Raw genomic sequence first — 12762 nt, 5'->3', positions numbered from 1 at the left:
TTGAATAACTTAACACGGCCACAGCAGTTACAGTATGTAAAATCAATCAATCAATCAAATGTATTTATAAAGCCCTTTTTTACATCAGCTGATGTCACAAAGTGATATACAGAAACCCAGCCTAAAACCCTAAACAGCAAGAAATGCAGATGTGGAAGCACGGTGGCTAGGAAGCAGCTGTTGTACATCCTGTATAGGAATGGCTTTGGATTCTGTGTAGAATATTGTTTACCAAACCTAAGGAGAATGAATTCATATTAATCAACTGATGGTCCTGTCATGTGTGCTTTCATTCTATATGTCTTCAATATGTCTTTATTTTATTTTTTAGAAAAATTAGCAGGTGCCAAAGAAGAGAACCTGGGAATGCATCAAGTCCTGGACCAAACACTGCAAGAGCTCAACAGCTTATAAAGACGATGAGGAGGAAGATGGAGAGGATAAAAGTCTTGCAACATTCCATAAATAATAAATTTCATTCCACATTTTGAGCTGTAAAGTCTTATTCCCAGCGAAAGGGGATTAACTTAACTTGTACCCTTTGTTTTTTTTTAAATCAATGAGTCAAGAATAGAAGAAAAACAACTCATATTTGAAATGTGCACTCAAAAGCATGTTTTGAAATAGGTTGTTATATGTATGGCCTTCATTTATGTATGATTCATGAGCTCCACCGAGAGTTATTTTGCAAACAGTTGACAGGAATCAGCTTTTACCAACAGACATGGTAATTTAGTGCATGCACAATGTATGTGAACATATCCACAGGTTGGACTGTGCCTTTTAATAATGAGCCAATATTCAACCTTTGGTGTATATGTGTGTGTTAACATGGTCATTGACACTAGAGGAAGACTCATGGAAACGATGGTGAACATGTCTGTGGTGTTACTGGTGGTGCTAAAATACTGTGACTATCATTCAGGTGGAGGGATTGCCAAAGCGAAGAAAAAAACAATAGTTTATGTGAAAAGAGTATTCTATACAAATCCTTCAAGAAACTACAACTCCTCTTCTGACCTAACCTATTATCTGTATGGTCTTAAAGTGCCGCCATATGCTGACATGCAGCTTCATAGCACCTCCTTTCCACTATGGCCTGACATGCCTGCCACTATCCCAGCTCTGCATTTGGCTGCCTAGCCTAGTTGTAAAATCATAATCCTGGTATTATATTGTGGTGGTAGCATATTTAATAAAAGTTCAACCAAAAAAAGCACCACTGGGGCCTCAATCAAGGTAATAAAACATGGATACTTATTGTATATAGTAGAATAATGTTAGTTATTGATGTATTGCTCCAGTTTTACAAAACATTCAGTCAGGGGAACTCTCAAAACCAAAGAATACACAAACCACAGAAGGTGAACCGTCAAAAGGTTTTATTGTTGTCTGTGAAGGTAATCAATCAAGCCTTCTCATCCTTATTTGACTGTGTCTGTGTTGAAATGATTCATTCACTTTTCCAGCTTTCAGTCTAATAAATTTTTACACAACCTGGCTCAAGAGATTATTTAGTAAGAAAAATAGAAATGTCAAACACAGAGACAAACCACTTCAGCATACAGTATATTATACCTATTCATTACAAAAAGGCATATTGTATCTGAACAATATTGTAATCTGTTTATATCATAAGGACAAAACACTGCCAATCAGCTCAGCTGAATAATCCCCATTCAATATAATGTAATAATTGACAAAACATCCATGGTCCACAATTTACGACTATCACAGTTGATAGCTCACTACTGAAATCTCACTCAGCGTTGCTTTCTTCTGAAGGAGCAGCCTGTATAGGGGTGAGAAAGGGACTGTTAAAGTCAAAAATCAGTAGATATTCCATAGAGCTCTACACTGATATGGGCCTATGCTACTGTATAAGTTCTTGAGCAATGTGATTGTACAACAGTCTTACCCTCAGTGAGGCGGCATTTCCCCCCTCTGGGCTGGCACAGGACGAAGGAGCAGCCGCCACAGGGCACCACTCTCTGGGCATGACTGAACACTGTGGTGATCCTGTAGCAGCCTGGAATAAAGTTTAAAACATATGTTTTTCTGTAACCTTAATAATCCTTTGTAAATGCTTTATTTATTTTCATGCTTTATTTTTTTTGTGTTGTAAATTATTATAATTCTTATAGATCAGGAAATGGGAAAGCTAATTTAATAATAGTGTGAACACTACATGTAAATAGTTTGGGCAGTTGATGTAAACTACATCCTTAATACTCACCAGGGCATTTTACATCCATGAAGTAGGAGTTGGGACTCTGAACCAACCTCTTCTTCTTGTGTCTTTGCCTCTCAGCCTCCAAAGTAGGGTGCATTAGGTCCTTAGTGAGCTGCAAAATGGATTAATGTATACAAATATTTGTTTTCACAGCTCACACCATTAGAACCATTAAAAAAAATATAAAACCATGTGAAAGGAGAAATAAGTCAAGGGCACCCTCTCATGTCTGATACAAGAACTGCAGCATAACTATTTCTGAGGCTTGCCCGGGCATGTATTCCATTCCCAGAACAGGCACTATTTTATATTTGCTAAATGGTCATGTTTTAAACCAAATCATAGTCTTCATAACTTATTGCTGAACTTGACTGAATCATTAGCCAGTACTGAGCGATTAACCGACATATTTGTTGGTTATTTGCAACGTCGGTCAATTACTTGAATTCATTTAGTCCGGTTTTAGTGGGTGGCCGTATATAATGCGAAGGTCTTAGCAATCCAAAGGCACCGAGTTCAAATCTCATCACGGACAACTTGAAAATTTTAATTTACAACTACTTACTACTTTTTTAGCTACTTTATAACTACTGAACATGTCTGCTATCCCTACCCCTTTAAACCTGACTCCTAAACTTAACCTTAAGCCTAACACCTATCCTAGCTAACGTTAGCCACCTAGCTAGAATTCATAACAGAAAAATACGAAATTCTTTGAAACCTGGATTCCACCGGCTGATTGTTACTGCCTAAGCAGAGAAAATATTATTAGGATATTAAAACGAATAAGCTCGTTAAATAAAAAAGTAATATACACACCGGAAATATTGTATTTCATAGTAATTTCTTATTTTATATTGGTATCTACCTCATGTGGAACTGAGAGTCAAAGCAACATTTTCAATGTTTTGACACATGTTTACTACTTTTGACTTTGGAATTGCCATTACAAAGCTCTAAAATCATTGTAATGATATTATTTCATAATGCATTTCATGTAAAAAAAAAAAAAAAAAAAACATGATTATTTTTTTAGAATCGAACTGAAACCGAAGCAACCTCAAAGTACTAATAGCTCGGCACTATTAGCTTCTAACTTCAATGTTCATGGTCAAAACAAGACCACCAATAAACATGTACACGTTGTACAGTATTTGACTGGCTATTCCAAAGAATTGCTCGCATGAGCAAAGAACAACCACTTACCGACATTGCTTCTCTCGGTTATTGTTATTTCACTCACTGGCACTATACTTTCAACTTTGATTAGAATATTACAGCACTCCTTTGCAGATTGATATCGTTGTTGTTAAGATAAGAAGATAATGGTGGGATCATATTTTCATGGGTGGGACATTGACTTCAAGAGCACAATCAGCTGACGTTACCCTTTTGATTGACAGCGGGTAATTCACGGATACAGAGCAGTCAGGAGTGAAATGCTGTTTGTCCAATCACTGGTCCAGTAAATCGAGTAAAGCAGTAACGTATCTCTTTGCACAACTGCCGGGCGGGATTTCCGCAATTGCTAATAATATGGCGAAGACTTACGATTACTTGTTTAAACTACTGTTAATCGGCGATTCTGGCGTCGGAAAGACGTGTGTGTTGTTCAGGTTTTCAGAAGATGCCTTCAACTCAACATTTATCTCCACAATAGGTATGTGAATTTCGTAAGTTTTCTGGTCAGAAAAGTTATACCGGAGGACGGGTAGCTAGTTAGCAGCAATGATAGTGTGCGCCCATCCTGTCATGCTAACGCTAGTTAGCTAAAGTTAGCTGGCTAGCTAGCTTATTTGGTTAGCATTCGGGACTAGCTTGCTAGTTAACTTAACCGGCTTTTCACACTGCTCGCTTGGCAATAAAACCAACACTTCAGCATCCCCAACATTCGTCAAATTGATATTATCATGAGATTTTAGCAGGCGACTTCACCTGACTCCTTAGCTAACTAACGTTAGCTGTCAAGTGAGCAAGAACAAGCTTACTCTGAGTCATTAGATAGCTTAGCTAGCTAACGTTAGAAAATAGTGAAGTTTACTTCCCAGCAAGCAATACATGAACGAGTTTGCTAGTTCAAAACAGTCACTGTAACATTACAGAAAGGTACGTTTTAGTAGCTACATGTCAGGGGGTCTTCCCTGAAGTTATGCAGCCATTTACATTAGACAAGCCATCGCTCAAATCGAAGTTGTGCACTTCCTGTGTGTGGCCTGCAGCATCATCTAAAAAGATGGGCCTCTCTAGACAGAACTCTCTGGACATGATATAATCCAAATAATTACTAGCTAGCCTTCAAGCAAATGTTGTGTGCAATCTGGTTTTGCCACTTGTGCATAAAACAGTGCCGTAGGTCTACAAAATACATTACACTCAAATGGTTGTGTTTCAATGATCCTTTGTTGTTTGGAGCTCTGTGGTTAGACAATAGTGAAATCACATTTTAAGTTGGTAGAAGTGCAATAATTGTCTCACTTTTGTTATTCCTGTTTCAGGTATTGACTTTAAAATTAGAACTGTAGAACTAGATGGTAAGAAGATCAAGCTACAGATATGGTAAGACAGCCCTTTGACTTCACAGAATGTCTCTGAAATTATGTCTTGAAAAAGTGCACCTTGGGAATGATCACAATTGGCCTATAATTCTACAAGTGGGTTAAAATCGGGGCTGGGAATTAAAGGATCTCATTGTGGTGTTCTCTCCCAGGGACACAGCTGGTCAGGAGCGGTTTCGAACAATCACAACGGCATACTACAGAGGAGCCATGGTCAGTCACTTTGCTTTACTATGCCCCTCACAAATTTTGCAAATGTACTACAAAGCACATATACCTACATGAGAATCAGTAAGATACTTGAGTAAGAGTAAAGATACCTTTTTAAAAGACAATGACTCAAGTGAAAGTCACCCAGTAAAATACTACTTTGGTAAAAGTCTAAAAGTATTTGGTTTTAAATGTACTTAAGTATCAAAAGTAAATGTTACTGCTAAAATATAGTTAAGTATCAAAAGTAAAAGTATTAATCATTTCGAATTCCTTATATTAAGCAAACCAGATGGCTTGAATTTATTTTATTTTTTTAATTTATGGATAGCCTGGACACATTTCAACACTCAGACATAACTTACAAACAAAGCATTTGTGTTAAGTTGAATCTGCCAGATCAGAGGCAGTAGGGATGACCAGGGATGTTCTCTTGATAAGTGCGTGAATTAGACAATTTTCCTAAGCATTCAAAATGTAGCTAGTACTTTTGGGTGCCAGGGAAAATGTAAGGAGTAAAAAGTACATTACTTTCTTTTGGAATGTAGTGGAGTAAAAGTTGTCAAGTATAAAGTACAGTTGCTCCAAAAAACTACTTAAGCAGTACTTTAAAGTATTTTTACTTAAGTACTTTACATCATTGAGAATGTAGTTTAGATTATAAGAAAAAAAATCCATATTCAGAGACATTAATGGCGATCAATTTGTTAGGCCTAGATTGCACACTAGTTAGAGTCCCTCTTTTTTTTTTTTTTGAGCACTACATACCTGAGATCATTCATGGGAGGTGTAAAATCGCACTGGATTCCTGTTCAGGCCCTTCATAACAATTAGCTTTTTACTGAGGTGTACAAGTCTTAAGTTTAACAGGATGTTAGTATCTGACATTCATTGTTAAAGTGGTTGTTGTTTACCAAGTCTCTGTTTTTCTCCCCAGGGCATCATGTTGGTCTATGACATCACCAATGAGAAGTCGTTTGACAACATCAAAAACTGGATAAGGAATATAGAGGAGGTAATTATCAGAAATTATAGTAGTTTGTTTCCTGGATGCTTATTCGCTGAAACAGCATTTTATGTCACGTGGTGCCTAAGAACAGCCCTTAGCCGTGGTAGTGTTTCCACTACAATCAAAAATATTTCGCTTTAAAGATGCTAGAACAGTCCACATTTACTTTTTCCCTGCAAACAAAACAAGTAATTACTAGAAAAAACTGACCCCATGGTAAAATAGTTTATCAATTTACCTAGTCAGCTTGTTGTTATGTGTTCTATGCTAGATAAATATTTCTCTCAAGGTGCATTCGAGTTGCGATTGCCATAGGGAGGGAAACATGCATTCTGACAAGCAGTCAATGCACAACAATTCATAATGCAATCATGGGTAAACAGGAGTTTTAAAGGTCTTTAGTTGAGCAAGAGTAGTGGCAGCCAGGGAAAGTGTTGGGGGAAAGAATTGTGACATGCAGTGGTTTCCGTGAGAAGTACGGTATTATCACCGATACAATAACTATTGCGATTCGAAGCTGATTTTGTGATCAACATTCCAAACATATTGCTCACCATATGTCTGCTGGAGAGGGACAAGGGACAGCTGTGAAAAAACAAGTTTTGATCAGTCATGGAAGTGCTGAAAATAAATTGGCTTCCTATTTAAAAAGATGGAGAACAAGCTATGAAGGAATAATACTGGAGTTTTGGTGCAGGTACATCCAACTAGCGCAGAAATAGTATTAACCGATTAATCTTAATGGCCGGTTTTAATTAGGGCCGATTTCAAGTTTTCATAACAATTGGTAATCAGCATTTTTGGACACCGATCATGGCCGATTACATTGCACTCCACAAGGAGACTGCGTGGAAGGCTGACTACCTGTTATGCGAGTGCAGCAAGGAGCCAAAGAAAGGCGCTAGCTAACAGTAAACATATCTTATAAAAAACGATCTTAACATAATCACTAGTTAACTACACATGGATGATGATATTACTAGTTTATCTAGCTTGTCTTGCGTTACATATAATCGATGCAAACTGTGTGAAGACTGTTTCTTCCTAACAAAGACTTCTAACCTCTCCAAACTGGGGATGAGTCAACTAAAGCGCATTTGCGAAAAAAGCACAATCGTTGCACGGATGGACCTAACCATAAGCATCAATGCCTTTCTTAAAATCAATACACAGAAGTATATATTTTTTAACCTGCATATTTAGTTAAAAGAAATCCAGGTTAACAGGCAATATTAAACTAGGGAAATTGTCACTTCTCTTGCGTTCATTGCTCGCAGTCAGGGTATATGCAACAGTTTGGGCCGCCTGGCTCATTACGAACTAATTTGCCAGAATTTTACGTAATTATGACATAACATTGAAGGTTGTGCAATGTAACAGGAATATTTAGACTTATGGATGCCACCCGTTAGATAAAATACGGAACGGTTCCATATTTCACTGAAAGAATACACGTTTTCTAAATGATAGTTTCCCAATTTGACCAAATTAATGACCTACGACTCGTATTTCTGTGTTATGTTATAATTAATTCTATGATTTGATAGAGCAGTCTGACTGCGCGGTGGTAGACAGCAGCAGGCTCGTAAGCATTCATTTAAACAGCACTTGTGTGCGTTTGCCAGTAGCTCTTCGCTGTGCTTCAAGCATTGCACTGTTTATGACTTCAAGCCTATCAACTCACGAGAATAGGCTGGTGTAACCGATGTGAAATGGCTAGCTAGTCAGCGGGGTGCGCGCTAATAGCGTTTCAATCGGTGACGTCACTCGCTCTGAGACAGTGAAGTAGTTGCTCCCCTTGCTCTGCTTTTGTGGAGTGATGGGTAACGATGCTTCGAGGACGTCTGTTGTTGACGTGTTCCTGGTTCAAGCCCAGGTTGGGGCGAGGAGAGGGACGGAAGCTATACTGTTACACTGGCAATACTAAAGTGCCTATAAGAACATCCAATAGTCAAATGTATATGAAATACAAATGGTATAGAGAGAAAGTCCTATAAATACTATATTAACTACAACCTAAAACATACCATGGAATATTGAAGACTCATGTTAAAAGGAACCACCAGCTTTCATATGTTCTGAGCAAGGAACTTAAACGTAGCTTTTTTGCATGGCATATATTGCACTTTTACTTTCTTCTCCAACGTTTTGTTTTTGCATTATTTAAACCAAATTGAACATGTTTCATTATTTATTTGAGGCTAAATTGATTATAATGTATTATATTAAATTAAAAGTTCATTCAGTATTGTTGTAATTGCCATTATTACAAATAAAATATATATTTTTTTTAAACTCTGACGATTTAATCAGTATCGGCTTTTTTTGGCCCTCCAATAATCTGTTTTGGCGTTGAAAAATCATAAATCGGTCGACCCTAAGCTGAATACTTTCCGAATGCACGGTATATCTTTGAAATCTGTACGTTTTACTGAAAGTAGCAATTACATTGCATGATCAATCTTCTGTCTTCCTGTCCAGCATGCCTCTGCTGACGTGGAGAAGATGGTTCTGGGAAACAAGTGTGACGTCAATGACAAGCGACAGGTGTCCAAAGACAGAGCGGAGCAGGTGGGTGATCATCACTGATCAGGAAATGAAAAATGTCAAACTACCTGACTAATATCAAACTTACTATACAGTAGATGTTTTGTGCTACTGTCCATGTTTGCTGAGTGACAGTTGTCCAAAGACAGATGTGAGAAGGTGGGGGATCAGTAAATGTTATGTAGGCTATTATCAATAATTATAATCAATGACTCACATCTTGAGTATCTACAGATGTAGACTTGTGATTGAGCTACTGTCAATGTTCGCTGAGTATATTTTGTGCGTCCGTTTTTACTGACCTTTGGCAGTTGTCGTTGGAGTACGGTATCAAGTTTATGGAGACCAGTGCAAAGGCCAATATCAACGTGGAGAATGTGAGTTCACTAATTCTCAGCAGTTAAAAAAAAAAAATGGCTGTACAGTAATTGTTGTTCTGTTAGGTTGAAAGAGACTGCACATTGTTTTGTCTCTTTGACCTTAATTTGTCCTGTCTTTTTTTTCCCCTTGAAATTTCAGGCATTTATGACCCTTGCCAGAGACATCAAGGCGAAAATGGACAAGAAACTGGTAAGTTTGTGTGTGTGTTATGTGCAAATCTATTTTAGATGCGGTATTGTGTGTGTTCTGACTGTGTGTGTGTGTGTGTTCCAGGAGGGCAACAATCCTCAGGGCAGCAGTCATGGTGTGAAGATCACAGAACAGCCCAAGAAGAGCAGTTTCTTCCGCTGCACCCTCCTGTGAGGACAATGATCTTACCATTGTCCACAGCTGGACAGAACTGGACTTGCTCAGAGCTTTCCTCTTTCGCCCTGTTCTCATCCCTCCCTGATATCCCAGGCCTCTTTGGGCTTTGTTTTTTTTTCTGCTTCACCATGTGCCCCCAGTTTACAAACGGTAGCTTTCATTGGTCAGGTGTATCAATCAGTGTTGTTGGATGGGCGTTAGATTGAGATCTCTATACCAGGCACTCTTCTGTACCATCATGCTCTTATATCGTCTCTCGTAATTACACTTAGGTTTCTGCTCACCCTCTCTCTCTGTTCTCTGCAACGGTTGTCACAGATACTGTATGTTGCTCTGTGGTCGTACTGCTGCCAAATTTGATCCTTTGAGGTTGTGTCTCAACATGGATTGACCTTATCCTTAAAAGCAGTGGCTTAATTCCATGATAAGACTAGTTAACCATCATACATCTGACATCTTCTGTGAGATTGACTTCTGAATCATCTAGCTACTATGGAGATTTATTCCAAATGTGTCATCTATACATCCCTGTTTTTCCTTTATCAAATTAGTGATTATCTGTATTCTACCTTAAATCCCCTTTTGCCATCCAACAAATATACCAGAAAGCCACTTATTTCTTTAAGATAATATAATACAGTTCTGAAGTGTTAGTCTTACAATGTTAACAGTAAAGACATACCATCTTAACGACATACCTGAACATTTTCATCTGTGTTCAGTATTTACCATTATGCAGTTCAGATTATTTTTATGCACAAGGTTTGCAAACTGTGTTAGAACAATTTTATGTGCCGGCAACTGCACATTGAGTTGAACCCTGTTTTACTGTGTACTCTTGCACTTTAGTAGTGAAATTGGCTGCACATCTTGCAATTTTCAAAAGTATGTCTTATTCCAGTCCCTTGTATTGAAGTATAGGAATGTCAGTATTCATTAGAACTATTACATTCCAGAATTGTTCCAGAGGCTCGGAAGTTAAAATCAGTCTAGTTAGGAAATGAATTGCAATCTAACAAATGAATGCATACGTTTACCATATTTTTAGTTTTGGCATTCAGAATGTGTTTAATCTTATACCACTCCACCCCAAAAAATTGTGAGTACCTCATTGCCCCAAATATTCATGTTATGTATGATGTAGAGACCACTGAAATAGAGAGAGTCCTTTGGGTGGTAATTGCTTGATGTCATTTAACTTCTTAAGCACCCTTTTCACATTCCAGCCTCTCAGCCTATTCCTTTTTTTTAACTGGTTGTTTTAATTGTGATACTGTAATACCATGTAGGTTTGTGTGGCCTTTGACTTTTGTAAGCTGTTTTCACGCTTGTCAGTATTTGTGACAGAATTTGTGACAGAAAATTTGTGACAATTGCGCCGAAGTAGGCTGCTTATAAGAACTCGAATAATGTCAACCTACTGTATGGTGAAACAAATGCCATGAATATTAATTTCCAGGTTTATTACTATGTTCTCCTTTTTTCTGTTGATTTATCAATATGCTGTGACATTCCAGAACCATTCCTGCAGCTTCTTTAGGGAAAAGGCTACACGGACAGTCCTGATCTGCTAACTGATATTTAATTTAAGAATTGGTTAAAATTAGGTTAGGCTTAATCAAATGTATTTATAAATCATTTTACCTAAGCAGATGTCAAAGTGCTTAAATAGAAACCCAGCCTAAAACTGCAAACAATACAGATGTAGAAGTGTGGTGGCTATGAAAAACTCCCTAGAAATATCAGAAAACTAGAGAGGAACCAGGCTCTGTGGGATGTCCAGTACTCTTCTGGCTGGGCGGAGATTATATGAATGCATGGTCACAAGGTACAAATCTGTCGTTCTGCCCCTGAACAGGCAGTTAACCCACTGTTCCTAGGCCGTCATTGAAAATAAGAATTTGTTCTTAACTGACTTGCCTAGTAAAATAAAGGTAGAAGGTAAGGGTCCGTTTCAGATTCTGGTTAGTCATTTTGATGGTCAGTGTCCTTATCGCCCCTCCCCTTCTTTAGTCAAGAGCGGTAGCTATGCGTTTGTCCTAATTTAACTCCAAGGCCCAAATGTTGGTTTTTGATGTGCCAGTATTAAGACCACAATCCATTTTGGAGTGTTTTGAGTTGAAGGTATTTGCATTGCATACTGTATTCGAAGCAAGATATCGGCATACCACTGTAGTGACATGGCAATGGACTAAAATGTTACAAGCAAGAGAATGTGTAGTCAGAGTGGAAAAAAACATTGAAGTATGAAAGTGCCCTTGTAGAAAGCCTGCTCTTGATTATGCACTTTTCAATAATTCTCCATTGTCATGAAAGACCAAATTATTTATTTGGTCTATCCTCAAGACTTAATTTAAGTCGCCTTCAGTGTGACAATGTTAAATGGATGGCTGGAGGAAAGTGACTTCATATTGGATTTAGCATTTTGTTCTCGTCTATCCTTCCCTCGGAGCTTGCCCCTGTCCATCGCAACAGAAGTGGCTTATTTTCACCTGATGCTTGATATAATGGGCTTTGGAACTATTCATCATGAGACTGTTGGACCTCGAGGCTTTTAATATTTGACTTGATAAAGAGCTTCTTTTTGAGATTAGAAATGTGCAAAGGATCATTCTTGTATAGCTTTCTGTTCTACTTATTTTTGTCACCTTGAACTTGCTTTTCTCAACGCAAATCTATAGGGAATGGAGCACATGTTAAATCATGGCAAAGGAACAACAGTGACTTCCCCATGAATTATCACAAATTGTTTCTCTAGTTGTGACAATGAAGTAAATTGCCATTGGAATTAAATTTTAAATGTCCTCTCAAGTGTTTTACACAAGAGGACATAAAATAATTAAATTCCAATGGGTGGGGCACAGTCAGTTTGTCGGACTGTTGTATCTTTTTGGACCTTTACAAAGGTCTGGCAAATGTTTCATCAGAATACCAGTTATTATGAAGGTTTCTTTTCCTTCTGGTGGAACTATTTGTACATATTTCAGTTTATAAATTACTTTTCTTTGAACATATAATTAGCATTCCATGTTCAAGACAATTTGAATTTTATAGTTGATTATAGGTTAAATGGAGGAGAAAATCGCATTTTGAAAACAATTGTAAATAAGAAATACATTTTACTGTTACCTACTTTCATAAATCTTGTTGAATTGATCTACATGTTTGTAGATGTGTCCTTTTGATGATTTATTAAAATGAGATTATTTTAACTTGCTGCATTTTTTTGTCAGACATTTTCAAATGAATCTTAATCAAATGTTATCAATGTATATTGAATAGGCCTAATCCTATATGGAATTCATATTAATGTTTTTTTTTAACAAAATAGCTTGATAAAGCTGTAATACCAAGGACAGTACCACAGAACCACAAGACAGATATTTCACTGGATATTTAAATATGAAGTGTCCACTTGCCATTTCCACTCACTACCAAATATGGTAGTAAGATGAAGCTTA

At 37.5% G+C, this 12762-nt stretch overlaps 3 protein-coding genes across 6 annotated transcripts in view; 2 read left to right on the top strand and 1 right to left on the bottom strand.

Annotated features, from left to right (window-relative positions):
• The window catches only part of LOC135524585 (tropomyosin alpha-4 chain-like), a 30631-nt gene extending 29131 nt beyond the window's left edge, over nucleotides 1-1500 (top strand). For all 3 annotated transcript variants that reach the window (XM_064952252.1, XM_064952253.1, XM_064952254.1), the window contains one exon: nucleotides 332-1500. In XM_064952252.1, coding sequence (XP_064808324.1) covers nucleotides 332-414 — 83 coding nt within the window. In that variant the 3' untranslated portion in view covers nucleotides 415-1500. The remainder of the gene's footprint in view (nucleotides 1-331) is intronic.
• Nucleotides 1368-3629, bottom strand: LOC135524586 (small ribosomal subunit protein eS27-like). Of its 2 annotated transcripts, XM_064952259.1 has the most exons (4): nucleotides 3440-3625; nucleotides 2237-2345; nucleotides 1919-2029; nucleotides 1368-1792 (listed from the first exon to the last, which is right to left on the bottom strand). In XM_064952259.1, exons 1-4 carry the CDS (start codon nucleotides 3443-3445, stop codon nucleotides 1764-1766), a joined length of 255 nt encoding a protein of 84 aa, XP_064808331.1. In that variant the 5' UTR covers nucleotides 3446-3625; the 3' UTR covers nucleotides 1368-1763. The 2 variants fall into 2 exon arrangements, with proteins under 2 accessions (XP_064808331.1, XP_064808330.1); XM_064952258.1 differs by lacking the exon at nucleotides 1368-1792 and having other exon boundaries at nucleotides 1854-2029; nucleotides 3440-3629.
• Nucleotides 3630-3681: 52 nt separating this feature from the next.
• Nucleotides 3682-12522, top strand: LOC135524587 (ras-related protein Rab-8A-like). Its single transcript, XM_064952260.1, has 8 exons — nucleotides 3682-3893; nucleotides 4729-4789; nucleotides 4941-5001; nucleotides 5936-6013; nucleotides 8489-8578; nucleotides 8866-8931; nucleotides 9074-9124; nucleotides 9209-12522. The coding sequence occupies exons 1-8, from the start codon at nucleotides 3770-3772 to the stop codon at nucleotides 9296-9298; spliced, it is 621 nt and encodes a 206-aa protein (XP_064808332.1). The 5' UTR covers nucleotides 3682-3769; the 3' UTR covers nucleotides 9299-12522.
• Nucleotides 12523-12762: the final 240 nt, after the last annotated feature.

The sequence above is a fragment of the Oncorhynchus masou genome, chromosome 31, assembly GCF_036934945.1.
Source record: "Oncorhynchus masou masou isolate Uvic2021 chromosome 31, UVic_Omas_1.1, whole genome shotgun sequence".
NCBI lineage: Eukaryota > Metazoa > Chordata > Actinopteri > Salmoniformes > Salmonidae > Oncorhynchus > Oncorhynchus masou.
The sequence above is the reverse complement of the archived record's forward strand: the minus strand, read 5'-3'. Positions and strand labels throughout refer to the sequence as shown.

Bases quoted from the DNA above. Each gene is read 5' to 3' on its own strand.
- LOC135524586 (XM_064952258.1), bottom strand. The intron at 2,030-2,236 runs GTGAGTATTAAG...ACTTTATTCCAG, and splicing joins CATGGATGTAAAATGCCCTG to GCTGCTACAGGATCACCACA.
- LOC135524587 (XM_064952260.1), top strand. From the start codon at position 3,770: ATGGCGAAGACTTACGATTACTTGTTTAAACTACTGTTAATCGGCGAT. The intron at 3,894-4,728 runs GTATGTGAATTT...TTCCTGTTTCAG, and splicing joins AACATTTATCTCCACAATAG to GTATTGACTTTAAAATTAGA. The intron at 5,002-5,935 runs GTCAGTCACTTT...TTTTCTCCCCAG, and splicing joins CATACTACAGAGGAGCCATG to GGCATCATGTTGGTCTATGA.